The sequence below is a fragment of the Nesoenas mayeri genome, assembly GCF_963082525.1.
Source record: "Nesoenas mayeri genome assembly, chromosome: 1".
NCBI lineage: Eukaryota > Metazoa > Chordata > Aves > Columbiformes > Columbidae > Nesoenas > Nesoenas mayeri.
Genome location: NC_137541.1, coordinates 147,187,744 through 147,203,353, shown reverse-complemented (window position 1 = coordinate 147,203,353; position 15,610 = coordinate 147,187,744). Strand labels below are relative to the sequence as shown.

Below are 15,610 nucleotides of genomic sequence, written 5' to 3'. Positions count from 1 at the left end.
CTTATATTGCAGTACTCCTCCTAGGCCACCTGATAGAATATTTGGATTTCTCATTTTCTCTAAAAGATATAAATTACTCTGAAACATTTTACTGAAATTCAAAAAGAATGTAGTTAGGATGGCAAATTCAGGCACTCAGAAGTTACAAAAAGTCAGAGATAAGGTTTCCTGTATGACCATATTTTTGGTCCTCTCACATACTACTTTCAAAACATCTTTCACTACAAAAGTATCATTCACTCATATTTTTAACTAAATGCAATAAATAATAGCAATGGCTGAGTAGGATGTGTTCCATAATTCATCGCCTTCTGTAGGAGTAAATGTGCTTTCTGTTGCAGCAGTTGTAACTTCACCTGATGCAGAATAGAGCATTCACATTCAGAAAAAGAATGGTGTAGTTCATGGTCAACAGGTCCAAAACAGACCCTCATATAGCTCAGGCAAGGAGTGTACCTTCCTACAACCCTAACACAGTGACTGTAGGTCTTGGGGAAATAGTAGGTGAACAGAGCTCAGAAAGCAGCCAGGCTTGCAAGCCTTCCCTAATTGGCATCTCCTACAGACTTTGTTGAAAACACTGCTGGATGGTTGGTCTGATCCCGTAGGTCATTATTTCTTCTCTAATGTCTACTAGAGTGTTTGGCAGGACAGTACTAGTAGATGAAGGAGAAGATGGCCATGTGTTGCTTCTCTCCTTCCACAGTTGTGGTAAATTGGCTAACAGGCACAAGAGCAGCTTGCATGAGAAGTCTATCAGGACTGCTACCACTTCCAGGACACCACCAGCCTTCTTACTGCTTCTCCTTTTTCAATGTTACTGTCAACACATCTTGGACATTAGGAGAAGATGAGAGATTGTGTCCCACAGCTCTTGTAATGTCACCTGTAAGCTGCCCTGCCCAAGCTGGAGGGATTCCAGTAGAGGATCTTTGCAGGAATGGGGGGATGCTGTATGTAAAACTGGAGTAATTTCAAACAGGCACTCTTTTCTAGCAGTTTAAAATTTCAGAGTTGACTTGTAAGGAGCAATAGCATAGCACTGTTGGCCTAGGTATGTTATAAGGAAGGAAACAGAGTCCCTGTATAGTTACTCATCAGTGTTAACGATGTTTCATCTCTCTTCTTTTTCAATGCCTCTAGCACTCCTGGCTCAGGACTTTTAGCATTATAGCACCAAAAGTGTGCTGTTGTACATTATCTACTTAGTAAGTTAATTACAGTGCCCAATTAAATAATTATGAAGCCCACTTACCAAAGGGCATATAGTTAACTAAGATATCAGCATCTATATAGGCATAATTGTGGTAACATTTTAATTTTGCTTAAAATATTCAATTCTCACCTAATAATAAAATCTGTGCTTGGAGACTAGCATTCAGATTTGTTTGGGTTTTTTCCTCTCCTTTTTCTCCACCTGTAGACTTGTGAAATTAACTTGTCAGTAACATAACCCTAGTAAATTCATTATTAAACCGGTTATACCAGTCTGCACAGACTTTTCTAACATACCTTTGCACCAAAGGGTTTCTCTCAGAAGTGCAGAGAAGTTTGACTGCAAAAGCTGACTTACTCAGTGTCCGCCAAATGAGGCAGAAGAACAGAGTGAAGAAAATGAAGGCCCAGTTCCACTCGTGGTTTTTTCCAACTGTAGACACTCCCATGAACACAAAAATCAAGGTCTCGCTGACACTGCTCAGCATCTTCATGAAATATTTTATCGTGGTATAGGAATTCTGGGAAACATTCTCCTCCACATATTTTTTCATTGTCACAGCACATGCTGTCATCCTGTATCAGGCAAAATATCAGAGATCAGCCACAACCTGCTTTTCTTTTCATTTAAGTACAACCCCTGCCTTCATTACCTGTACTCCCCATGACCAAACTTTGACCTTCCTAATAGCAAGAAGCATTTTCTTCAGTAACAGTAGCTATTTCATTAGACAGAAGAGTGCACTGATTCAGATTTATTAATCCATTTTGCATACAGGAAAAAGGAAGCAAACCAGTCAACTTTCCTGACGAGGAAGTGAGGGTATAATGTTCCAGTTCAAAGTCTGTTTTACCCTGAGCACCTAACATACAGCCACCAAGAACCAAATATTTGAGTCTCAAAGGGCAAGTTGATTTTGTACCAACCTATAGACAGATCGGCTAGAGGCACATACCCTGCCTCTTAGTGACCTTCTCCCTTGAGGTGGTGGTGGGACAACATAGTGATAGTCCTGTGCTGTGGTCAAAGTTTCAGATGGCTTCCTGTCAGTCAGCTGGCAGGTCAATGGGGAGAGGGTAAGCTGCTGTAACTCTCCAGGGGACACTGAGTTATCCTACAGATGTGTCCTTCCCCACTTCTGGTTACTCAGGGTGTGGAGAATGTGCCTAAGAAAGCAAAGGGATGTTTTCTACCTCCTCGATGTTACTGAAGTCTAGCACCTGCTTCAGGGGTATCAGCAGGCAGCCAGCACAGACGGTGGTGACAATCACATGGAGCAGCAGTCTTTGAGCAGCCCTACTGAAGGGGATTTCCTTCTCCTCCCTTCATTTTCCATAGTCACAAGAAACAGTTAGATTGAGTGCTATGCTAGTGACATCATCTATCTAGTTTCTACTGATATTATTTTAGTTTGGGGTGGGACTATTTGTGATTGTATTTTTCCAAACTTGTGAATTCAGAGAACACTGACTGTTCATTAAATAACCCTTCATCTAGTTTCTGCTCATTTAATTTCCACTGAAGAAATCTCAAGAGTATTCCGGTGGAGCTGAGACATTTAGTAGGTCCAAGGACACTCTAAGACAAGGCCACTAGGCATTAATGTTTAATACTGTTGACTTTCAGAGACACATGCATAATAAACTTTCATGATCAAAGTGAAAAAAGAATGAAATCCTCAATAATTCAGAAGTGACAATAAGTTCCCATCCCTAAAACAAGCAATAATTTCCTTAATGAAACAGTAAGAGTAATACATCCCAATTATATAAACATTATTTTACTATGAATAATTTCAGTACTCTGATGAAAATAGGAAGCAAAAGAAATAAAGAGGTATGTAGTTTAGTGTAATGAATAGGCAGAGAAGCTGTATTTTGGGGCAGTGCAGATAGGAAAGGGTCCATATGGTACTAGTGCTCACTACGTATTAGGTCTAACCCTGCTCAACAAAAGTTTTCTAATTGCTCAGAAAAAAATATCATCCTAAGTATTTATTTAATATGGTTAAATACTCAGATATTGCTTCCCAGGACCATCATGCAGTGGTTGTTTTTACAGAGCCGATTCTGCTCTGAAGCTAAACAAATCAGGGTTTGACAGGTAGAGGTGAGTAAGCACACCTGTTGGGGCATCAGTATCCACACATTTATATATGCTAGGTTTAAACCAGTTTATCTTCAATAAAGGAAACTCATTTCTACAAAACCAGGGCCACCCACCAACATGCAAGCTCAGACCCAACGCAGGCTGTGCAGGCTGCTGCCACCCCCCAGCTGGGCACTGAACCTGTGGCTACCAGCAGCACAAGCTGGAACATTCACCACCATCAGGTTCCCATTTCTTCATGCTTTACCCTGCTGAGGGGCTGTTTGGTGTGGTATCTTTTTAATTCATCTACTTGCAGTTTCCTCATAAACCTTCTCACATCTATTCCTTCCTTTCTATTCCGATTCCTTTCCTGCTGCAGTCCTCTTTCTTTTGCACAATACTCACTTGTCTCTCCAGTGGGCACCCACACCTTCACAGCACTCTAAGGAAACAGTCTCCAGCACTACAGTATCAAGCTATGCTAATTACATCAAAACATGATCATCAATATCCATATGCATGAGTGTATATATATGTATATACGCATATGCAATATATGCATAAGTGTAGGTAATATATGTGTATGCATACGCAAGATGTGCATATGTGTGCTTGATGTTCTCACTTGTTGGGTTTCAGCCAGTTTCAGCTCCAGTGACACTGTTCAAATGTAATATAATTTCAGTAAATCATGATAGAGCTGATGTTGAGAACTGTACACAAAAGCAAGAACTCAGGCACTTTTTTTTTCATTTTCTATACTCATTACTTTTTTTATTCCATTGCAATCTGATGGTGATGCTGCTTAGAAATAACAGATAAATACAGCCTATAAATACAGATACCTGGTCTATTATCAGTTTTTTCATCCAGCTGATCTTACCACAGGTAGCAGCCAGATGGTGGCAGCACTTGTCATTTTATTCACGCTTGGCAATGTTTTTTCCAATGGGCAAAAATCTAAAAAAAATTCAGAGCAGCTATCTACTACTCATTAGTACCTCTATGCCTATGCTGACTGTGGATTTACATTTCCTAGTTACCATGGCATTTTACAGACCCCTTAGAAGCCAATCACTGCAGATCTCTAGGCCAGAGACCAAAAATGCCTGTATTATAATAACCTCAAGAAAACTACTTCCTCAAAATGCCATTTCCCTCTAGAGGACATCCAAAAAGCCATAAGGGATACTCACGCCAAAATGCCTGAGATGTAAAGGGTTTCAGCGGACAAGTACGACAGGTAGCTGAACATGAAGACCAGTAGGGGTTCTATAGCAGAAACGTTGTGAGTGAAACGAGTCATGAATGCCGAAACAAATCCAAAGACGATGCCAAACAGCACACCACCCAGCCCCACCACGAAGAAGCGGGCGAAGCCAGCAAAGACATCGATGGATTCGATCTCTTCATACCTGTGCATCTGGGTGAAGGCGATGAAGATATTGTATAACACCTATGGGTGAAAACAAGGAGACAGCAGTCAGGCATTGTTCTGAACTTACTAATTTTGTGTGTGTATAAATATATGCCTAAAAATGTTTTAGACATCTCAGCAAAGTAACAGTTGAAATCTCAGCTGGCTCTTAACAAGTCCCAGAATTAAGTATCCTAAAAAAAAAAAAAAAAAAAAAAAAAAAAAAAAGAAAGATATCAAATGCATTTGAAGTAATAGAAAAATATTAATGCTCTTTTTTGTCTTTTTTGTTCTTTTCCGCAGTCAAACTTAATTATTGGTCTTTGTAGCAGAAGTTGAATGCCCAACTAGGTGCCTTACCAACCCCAGACTCTCCCCTACATGTTCTCTTTCTGAGTCAGAATGTGGCATGTCAGTGATTAAGAACCATGCTTTTGACTTAAATCCTGTTTAGATTGTCTGTATGAGAACGAGCACAATTCCTTAGATGGACTCCAGAATGTTAAATGTTTTTCAATAGTACTTGATGCATAAAAATAATGAAACATCATTGGGAATGGGAAAGGAAGTCGGAGAGGGAAGGGAAGGAAAGGAATGTGGAAATTGTTAACCTCAGTTTCATATTGCCTCTAGCCAGATAAATACAGCCTCTCTATCCTCGCATGTTTTGGGTTTGATGCCACTCAACCTCCTTCCCAGGAGCTTTGTGTCAATCTCAAAGTCAGAATCAAAACCTGTGGCACTCTAAATGGCCTAAAGAACCTTCATACTTATTTTTCAATTATAAAGCTTGAAAAGTCAAATAAAAAATAAAACTATGTCAGATTAGAAGAAGGATTGAATTTGCTACATTATATAATTTGATCTGTCAAGTTAATTTCCATTTAGTTTAGAGCTGATAAGTTTACCATACTTTTATTATCAATAATTTGTTTTCTAGAGAAATTTGTGATGAAAAATCTTCAGTATATTCCACTTTCATCCGTCTTTTAGAAAGCAACCGTAAGCTTCCACAGTAATGAGTGATGTAGTGCTAAAAGGGTCTTAAAGGTTACTGACAGTCAGCTAACAACAAATCCTGTTAGATCGGTTTACAGGGAGTATGTAACACACAAAATTCACCTTTTAGTTTTCAAGAGGATTTGGGAAACATCTAAAGATACCAGCTCTCCAAAGATGTTGCACCAAAGCATTAGTGCAAAGAATGCTAAAGGGACCAAAATAATTTGCCCTATCTGGTTTTCTTTGGTCTTTCTTCTTCATATAGCTAATTCCAGAAGGCTATTAAGAAGATTAAAGTAGATCTGTGCAGGTAAAAAGAGTCAAGCTCATTAGGACAATAATTATTCCCCAGCTACTATCTAATCTTAAATTTCTGCTGGGCACGTATGACCTTGAGCTGTCACACAGCCAGTTCCCCAGGAGGCTCATTGCTAATATTTCTGGGGGACAGACAAAGTACAACAAAATGTTTCATCTAACAAAATACCCAGAGCTGCTTTTTCCTGATGACCATGTATGAAATTAGGCTCTTCAATAGCAGTTAAGGAAGATTCATGTCTCCACAGTAGGTAAACCTTACTGTACTTACCATATAGCTTTTAACTACAAAGGTGGTTTTCTCTCTGTTCCCCCTTTCTTGCCAGACCTCAAACTCCTACTAAGACTTCTCATTCTTTATAAATGATACCAACGCATGAATCTATGCTGACTTATGAATAAAGAAAATAATCCTCAGAAAATGACTTAGTATTTTACTCTCTTTTTCTAGTTCAACTGTCTATATGATATAACTGAATTGACTTTAAAATGAAAATTATGGAACTATGACATAATTTCCACTTTTTTTGTAAAATTCTTTGTGGGAGTAAACTATTCTGTACAACATACTGCACTGTGTTGCACAAGTAAGGCTCCATGTAACTGCTGCTTGGCTAAATTACATTGCAGTGGTTATGCCAGTAAATAGAGTATTATAGTTCTTCATCTTGTAGGAAAGCCTGAATCAGCTCAGGATGCCTTTGTTCACTCAAAAAGAAGGGATGGATTGCCAGTTGGCTTCATTTAACAATGCTGAGAATGTCATGCTCTGGGTTTTTTGGAGGGGACATTACCGTGTAGCGGTGTACCACTGGGTGGCTGTTACAGCTGGGAAGAGGAAGGGAGTGCGTGACACTGCTGCCCACAGGGGACCTCCCCAGGGACTGGTTTTTGCTCCAGCTGCCTACATGATAGAAAAACTGCATATACCATCCACAACAGAAGTATTGGAAAAAAGATCTTCAAGTGACCGCTTTAACCACCGACACAGGCAGCTTTGATAACACTTCCTTTCCACCCTGATAACCCTTTCTGACCACATGCATTTAATTTTACTCTAAACACAGTGGGTGACCTTCAGTAGCGGGAGCAGAGAATATCTCCGTTCTCCTTCCTAGGATTCATGCATCCCAGCAGTCAAAGCCTTCCTCTGTGACATCAGAGAGGTAAACTCAAATTAATTTTACTTTGGTCTCCATCACACTGTAGATTTCTTTAACTGCTCTTCTACTGATAAACCAAGAAGAGTGGGCATCATTAGAAAAAACAGTCACCGCCACATCATTTTGAGTACAGCATGATGTATAGGTGTCCTCAGTGTTTCTAAAATCAAGCCTCAGAGATGAGGGGAAATTCTCAGTTTCCTGATTCTCACAGGTGCTCGGCTCCTGCTGAAACAAAAATGGCCTGTGTATATGTGGCTTCACATGCCTGAAACAGTTTGCAGCAAAATCAGGGTCCTTTCCCTGTATTCAGGTTTGAATGAAATCTGTAATGGATTTAGAAACATCCCTTTTTGGAACAGGGCTTTGAAACTCTACTAATGTATGATACATGCTAGGACCAGTCCTGTTGCTGTGTTTACTGTTCTGATGCTAACAGTTCTCTCAGAAACAACTGGGAAAAGAAGCCTTCTTGTTCGATCCATAGACATGGCCCTACTGAGGAGAATAGGAAAAGGTACAAAGGGTAAAATGTGTAAGTTACACATTTTTGTTCCAGTCCCTTAAGTCAAAGGCATAGCTACTAAATCACCCTTCTAATTCCACAGACTGTTATTCTGCACATAGTTTATACCATGATATTGAACTAGATATAGGAGAGGGAGCTATTGTTGTCTCAAACATAATATATAACTTCAGCATAATTCATACCAGTATTTCCTGCTGGGGAAAAAAATGTTCAGGCTGATAAGCAGGCTGGAGAGAACTGGGGGATATTTGTATTTAAACAGTAGAAAAATATGTATACTTAATATATCTTGATGATGTTATCTTTTTAAAAACAGAGAGTTAACTCAAAGGAAACAAGAGAGAAATAGGGAGGAAATGGTAAGACCGGACCCGTGAGGTAAAGAGTTTTAAAGACTTTTAAAAAGCAAGTGGTGTTTCAAACAGGAGAAAGCCACTTATTAGGCTCTATCCATTTGACAAATAGTTCAGTCTTCTCAAACATGAAGCCACACAGAGATTTTGGAAACTTGAACCCCCTAGAAAATGGTGAGAGGTGGGTGATGCAGAGATGCATCAACAGGAGTTGACAAACAGATTGCAACGTGGTGAGGGTGCATGGGGCAAAGGGAATTCACAGCACTGTAGCCAACACTCCCCACATACAGGCCTATCATCTCTTTTGCTAACACATCTAGCAATGCTAAGTAACGCCTAAATACCAGTGTTTTTACACGCTCTCTGTCACTACAAATTTATGCTGTAACAGGATCCTGACTGAAAGCTTATGTAAATACCGTTGTAAGTTTTTTCCACGTCATAAATAACAGCTGGAAGCAATGGGAACACGTGGTAGCGAGACAGTCAAAAAAGGATTAAATAAGCTCTTCTAGAGTGAGGCAGAGAGCTATTATTTTCTGAGGTCTGCACTTGAAGGAACCAAAAAGACAAGTGGAAGTGATAGATGAATTGAGGACTTTTTTCTTGCAACCATAACATGTAAGCAGTTTGCATGTAAAATTCAGTAACATTCAGTAACAATTCAGTAACTAAGTAGAACTTAGTTCTACATCAGCCCTACTACATCTCTGATTCACCAAGATAAAAGATTGATGATCAATAGGCTGTGGCTGCAAGAAATTACTCCATTCCTTTATCTTTTTGCATTACTCATAGACTGCACTTCTACTGTGAAGCCTTTCAGCAATGAACTCTGTACAGATTTTACAAGTCCAAGTTGTGCATGAGCGTCATGTATGACAGTATCTGAATAGTTTTTATGTGTTTTAGATTCCTGTGATTTAAATTCTATAAAGATCTTATCTAGCAAAACTCCTTAACTTGCAGTTAACTTGCAGCACATGGGCAGTCCTGTGGGTTTCTGAGCAATGAATTTCCTGCTTGAAATTTCTTCCTTGAAAAGCATGCATGTTCTGAGTATCTTTGTCAATTGTGGTTTATAGCTAGAATTTCAGGTTACCCCAAGTTTTAGTAGAACTAATAAGAAAAGGGTCAAGATATTCGCAAAAGAAGCTCTGTAAAAACTCTCTTTTCCTACTCAAAAAACACACAAACCAATCAAACAAACAAGCCCTCTCTTGTTCCAGAGCATTGTTTCTGAACACTTAAGACAACCAAGAAAAGTGAACATTTGGCAGATGTGATTTTTTTTACTCATAGAAACAGAGTTATGCTAAGTTATTAGTGGCTTTTGGAATTCTTGTCTAAGGTCTCTGGGGAACTTCCTCGGAGGTGCTGGAAGTTGTCCACATCTGGCTTTTTTTTTTTTTTTTTGCAGGGGCTTTATAAGGCATGTGCTACTCCTGCTGCTTTCGGTCTTTAAGCGTTACAATTTTCTATTTATTTGCTTGCACCATGTCAAGAAGGTTCCTAGGTCTTATACTGATCCTACCAACAAAAACATCCATTCACTTCAGTGGATGCAAAAGCAAGATGTGATGTCTAATTTGTATGTGCATGCTTCCCTCTTCCAGCAGCTCTAAACAAATATGTTTTTTAAAGAGTTAATAGAAGGTGCAACTTTTACATACCTTAAAATTTTGTATTCCCAATGGAGTATCCATAAAATAAATAACTTCACTAGGATCTCCTCAGAGCTGCTCTTGCCCTGTGCCAAATAATCCTACAAGCCACAGGAGCTCAAAGAGGAGAAGACAAGGCATGGAAAAAAACTCACCACAGTTATGCCATCATTTAGCAATGACTCTCCAAAGATCATCATGTAAAGCTGCTCATTAACAGAGGCTTCTTCAAAAACTACCAGAGCTGCCACAGGATCTACAGCTGAAATCATGCTGCCAAAGAGCAGGTTCTGCAGCAGGCTGATGTCGGTCAAGCCGAAGGCTTCAATCTGGCAGATTCCGTAGAGGGAGAGGCCAATCCCAAACGAGTTTAGCAGAGATCCTAGCACAGACCACCAGAGGATGGACCCAATGTTTTCAAAAAATGGGCGAGTTGGCATGAAATAACCCTCCTCCAGGACAATGGGTGGAAGGAGATACAAGAAGTAAATACTTGTGTTCATCACCGGTGGAGATTTGTGATCAGAAGCAAAGATGATTGTTCCTACTAGTGCTCCAATGGCAATCAGGATGCAGCTTTCAGGCATGAGTCTTGGTAATCGATGATAGAGATGGAAACCTTGAATAAAACATTCAGACATTATTATACTTTAAATTAACCTGATATCAGACAGATATTTTCCCTGCCTTTGAATGCTTTGCCAGGTTTTGCTTTGAGGATTATGAAAGTAAATATACAAGCAGTGCCGTTCTCTTCAAAATAAAACATTCACAGACTTGTATCACTACAACAGAGAGTTTGGTCATGAATCTCTTCTCTTCCCCCTTCCCAGCTCTCAATTTCTGAGCAAGTGTGCCTGAGACTGAGCTCCACTTTTCTAGAAATGCAGAAACCTCTTTGAAAAGGTACTCCATAATTTGGAAAGAAAATATTTTTCAAGAATTCTTGCTGCACAGCTGTCAAACTTCTATGGCACAGTATGTCCCTCCATCTCAAAGAGATCCCTCATCCCTGGCTTCAGGTTGAAGGCAGCTTCACCCAGTGCTGAGGAGGCAGAGATCCCAATGGATTTGGGCCAACCAGGTACCTGGAGAAACCCGAGGGAGCAGGGAGTGGCTCCTATGCCACACTCTTGTTCATCTCTGTCCATTTTCAGCCCTCCCCTGAAGCACTGCACTGACTCCAGGTGATCCACAGACTGAGAGTCTCGTGAACACCAAAATATCCAAAACTGCTGAGATACCAGCAGGAATTAAGCCACAGCAACATAAGGCTTTGCCCAAGCTGATAAACCTTGCATTTTGGGGAAAATTGTTGTTCCTACATAAGGTAAACAGTATTTTGTAAATAACCTTACAAGTTAGCTTACTGAATCAAAAACAGTGATTTCAGCAGAGGTGAAAGAACTACCAGCAGCCATCAAATATCCGGGGAAGTAATTGTCCTAAGGGATTTTTTTTTCCTCACTAAAGGCTGAGTCTACAGTAGCAAATTAGGCAGGCTGAAGACTTTTCCAAGCAGAAAAGTTCAGCTTGCATCCATACAGCCAAATTCTCTTCCCTACCTCAACAAGAAGTGGTCACAGTCAAACTGCCTGTTGGAGCAGATCCTAGCCTACAGTCTGCCCAGGCAGTGCCTGGGGGAAGGTTTTTTAACATGGGCCAGAGCTGAGAAGGAGCACATCAACACAGACATGGTATGGACAGTCACACACAGCTTTCTGACAGGGTGCTCCTTAGTTTACAAGTACAGATGTAGCCAATCTATTTTACCAAGAAAGGTCTACAGTTACCATATGAATGTTGTGGGTGTGAATCTTCTCCTGCCTGCCTTGATATGCTACTACTGCAAGTGCCTTCTTATGTCAAGAAAGACACTGAGGTGCTAGGGTGAGTTCAGAGAAGGGCAACGAAGCTGGTGAGGGGTCTGGAGCACAAGTCTGATGAGGAGCGGCTGAGGGAACTGGGGCTGTTTAGCCTAGAGAAAAGGAGGCTGAGGGGAGACCTTATCATGCTCTGCAACTATCTGAAAGGAGGCTGTAGCATGGAGGGGGCTGGTCTCTTCTCCCAAATAGGAAGTGATAGGATGAGAGGAAATGACCTCAAATTGTGCCACAGAAGGTTCAGATTGGATATGAGGAAAAAAATTTTCACAGGAAGAGCTGTCACGCATGGGAACAGGCTGCCCAGGGAAGTGGTTGAGTCACCATCCATGGAGATGTTTAAAAGATCTGTAGATGAGGTTCTAAGGGACATGGTTTAATGCCAATGTTAGGTTAAAGACTGGACTTGATCTTGAGGGCCTTGTCCAACAAAAATGATACAATGATTCTATATCATTCTTCCCATTAGATGGGAATACCAATCCTAAGGTAATGTCTAGTAATGGCTTATCTAGTCACTATACCAGGAACTGTGTAATCATATTGTAAATGGTAGGTGCCTCAACTAGAAATGTAAAGAATTGTCTAGAATTTACAAGAATGAAAATGAGACAGACTAAGAAACCTATAAAATCAATTGCTGTATGTCCATGCCTGAAGCTAGGTCAACCTTCATCCCATAACTCTAGCAGCTAATGATACAACTGCATTTCTGTGACCCTGGAAATGTTAATGTTCAAAAATACAGGAAAATAAAAATACTAGTTTCAAAATAATTTATTTAATACATTTTTTCTTAAAAAAAACCCACACGTGTTAAGATTGTAACTACACTAATCTTTTTTAATTAAAAAAAATAATGTTCAAATTTCTTGTCAGTTTTACAGAATAAGAGGATTGCTTCTCCTTTCAAGATTTCATAAATGCTTCCTATCTCGAAATTGTGAAATCCAGAAAAAAGATAATACTTGAATAAAACACTGAAAATTTTAACAATTGGGCAATTTCCTTCTGTGAGTAACCAGATTATTCAGACTTACTCTTTCTTCCAAATAGATTTGAAGTCAGCAGCTCCACACTTTTCATCAAAAATAGTATTACTGAAAAACTCTGAACTAAGGCATAGGTCTGCTTGGGAGGCATCACACAGTTCTTCTGAATTATCCATTTCTTGCTCAAAACAATAACATAGAGTGAAAAAGCCATATTGCAAGTCCTGTGGGCTTATGGATGATGAATTAAGAAATTGGTCAATATGCTTACTGCTAACACACTCTGCTGATGTGATAACAACAAACCTGTTTTGTGAAAATTTTTATTATAATTTAGCAGTGAAGACATTTGTTTATAGGAGTTGGATTGAGACCATAAGCTACTATGAAACTGGCAAATCATGCTCAGCAGTCATCTTTGACAATTGTGTGAGTATGAAATGAAAAATGTTTATCTTCATGTCACCTTCAGAAAATCATCAGTCCCACCCACCAGCCCATTCTATAGGAATGTTTGAAAATCCCATGGATGATCAATAAAGCTGGGACATCATACGTGTACTCCTCTTTGCATTATTACCATTTTTTTGTTTATTCCATGTCACTGCACTTATTCTGAATGGTCTAAATAATTTGAGCCCAGCCATGCAAACACATAAGACACATCGTGAGCTGGTTTTGCTATGTTAATTTAAGTCTCCGCTTCTCCATGAGTTGTCTTTCTTCATCCAGATACCTACCTGGAGCTCTAATAGAAACTCGATGTGCTGATATGTATTCAAAAGGCACTTATCCTACAGGTCTGATGACCTAAACTCTCTAAAGACTCTCAGTCCCTCTTCTCTGGTATCACTTTCTGAGCAACTTTAAACAGCAAACATGTGAAAAAGAGAATTTTTCCCTATTATTCATACAATGGAAGAATTCTTCCCACTTTCCTCCCCTAAATTCAATATGATTGAAGTCTCAGTCTGGTTCTACTGATTTCTACAGCTGTGACAGGTTGTAAATGCTAATATCTTGTGATGTTTAAAGATTAGGAAAAGGAATGGACAGCACTGTGGAGGGGAGCTCATTTGCTACTCACTAGCATGAACAGCCAAAGAAACATGAGGGTTAGATTTGCTTAAGTATGCTGGAAGCATTCAGAGGTAGAATTTCATCATTGTCATTATAACTAACACGCCTGTTCTTTTGAAGATAGGACCTGTAAAATCAATCCCAGGTACTAAAATGCATAGAAGATACTTGGTTACATGGTACATTTTGAACTTCTTGTCGAAGTAGGAGGATGCAAGATCCCATTTTCTACTTACCTATTTTTGCAAGAGAAGCAAGAAGTATCCAAAGAGTAACTTCATAGGGAATTTGTACATAGTCATAGTCCAGTGTGAAAACATGCAGTCTCATATCTCGTGAGGAGCCAACGGCATCCCCGTGGTCAGGTTCATAGTGAGGCAAGAAACTCTTGCTAAGGTCAGACTCATCCAAAGAAGCAGCAGCAGAACAGCATACCAGACTCAACAGTAACAGCAACCAGTTCAAAAGCTTTGCACGTCCAAGTGTGGGAGAGCTCATGTCTGAGGCTGTGATTGTTTTATTACAGATATAGCGGGGGCATGAAGGTACGCAACACTCACTCCCGTCGATTCGCATTGCTTATGCTCACGGCCACTTCTTTCTCAGAGCTGCTTCATTTGCCTAGTAGAGTTTCTTTTAAAAGCCCTAACGTGCCTGTCTTGTTCCTTGTGTTACAGATGGACCTGGAGTTTGTATGAAGATACCGGTTCTGCAGGTTGCTCTGACCCAGATAAGCCCTGGCCACAGCATTATCCTGTTAGGGAATAAAGATCTTTCCAACCACATTATTTATCCAGGCAGCCTGATTTTTATTTCCCACTGCACGCCCCCCCCCCCCCAAAAAAAAAAAAAAAAAGAAAAAAAAAGTCACAGCACATACCATTCAGGCAACAAGGGTAGCATGAGTAAATAGCATCAGGTGGGAGAGCTGGTAGCACCCTGAGCAGGCAGAATAGCCTGCCCCATGCCTTCCTCTCCTGTCCTCACTCCCTGTCTGCCTCCCCAGCACAACTGGCACCTCAGGTACCACACTTGGCACTACTCACTAGTCCTGTCTCACCTGGGAACAAAACTGCTCGGTGTGTAAATAAATGGACTCTGCAGAGCTTACAGTGGGGACATCTGGTGGAAGACCACGCAAATTGCGTTTTCGTTTAGAAATGTGTTCTCTCTGAAAAATGCATGTATGTAACTTACCACGTTATAAAAAAGAGAAGAAGGAATGTTGGAGTCACATAATCTGGCTAAAACTGGATGTTTAATTTATTGGACAACCAAGAAAACATTCACCATTATGAAACTTTCTTTAAAAAGATCAGACTCTTCTCTCCTCCACAAAAACTGTGTTAAGACAACAAAGTGTGCAGACATAGTAATGTTGTTTAGAAGCTGCTAAAGCCTGTATTACATACATTAGAAGTGAGTAAATTTAATTTACTGACAGATTATTCAAATTACCCACAGATCTGGTTGTGTTGAAAAGCAATGCTGTATCTCATAGACTGTTGAGTTACCTCCATGTTAGGGATCTGAGGTGTATATTCTGAGATGCTCTGCAGTGCAAAGAAAAAAGCAACAAGTGGTGCCACTAGGGAAATTTACTTCAAAAGCTTATAATGATCTTAACTTAAATTCCAATGCATGTGGAACTGTAGTGATAAAATTTTCTCTGGTATAGTCAGTGATGCCATTTGATGTTCTGTTTTTACGTAAGACAATATCTTCTTCTGCCTCACCACACCACCACCGATTGTCCTACTGAAGGCTTTGAACCCAGTATAAAATTAGGTAGATAATGCCTAGCCTGCTTGCAAAAAGTTGTTCTTTTTTTCAGTATACTTGTCCTGTTAACAGCAATATTTCTTTAAGTCTATTTCCAACAAGGAATCTGGTAGACAA

The 15,610-nt window shown here is 39.9% G+C and overlaps 1 protein-coding gene across 1 annotated transcript in view; it reads right to left on the bottom strand.

Annotated features, from left to right (window-relative positions):
• The window catches only part of SLC9A4 (solute carrier family 9 member A4), a gene marked incomplete at both ends in the record, with an annotated part of 35,634 nt that extends 21,425 nt beyond the window's left edge, over positions 1-14,209 (bottom strand). The window contains 4 exons of the mRNA XM_080344257.1: positions 1,574-1,791; positions 4,504-4,763; positions 9,912-10,375; positions 13,948-14,209. Coding sequence (XP_080200383.1) covers positions 1,574-1,791; positions 4,504-4,763; positions 9,912-10,375; positions 13,948-14,209 — 1,204 coding nt within the window. The remainder of the gene's footprint in view (positions 1-1,573; positions 1,792-4,503; positions 4,764-9,911; positions 10,376-13,947) is intronic.
• Between the last annotated feature and the right edge of the window lie 1,401 nt (positions 14,210-15,610).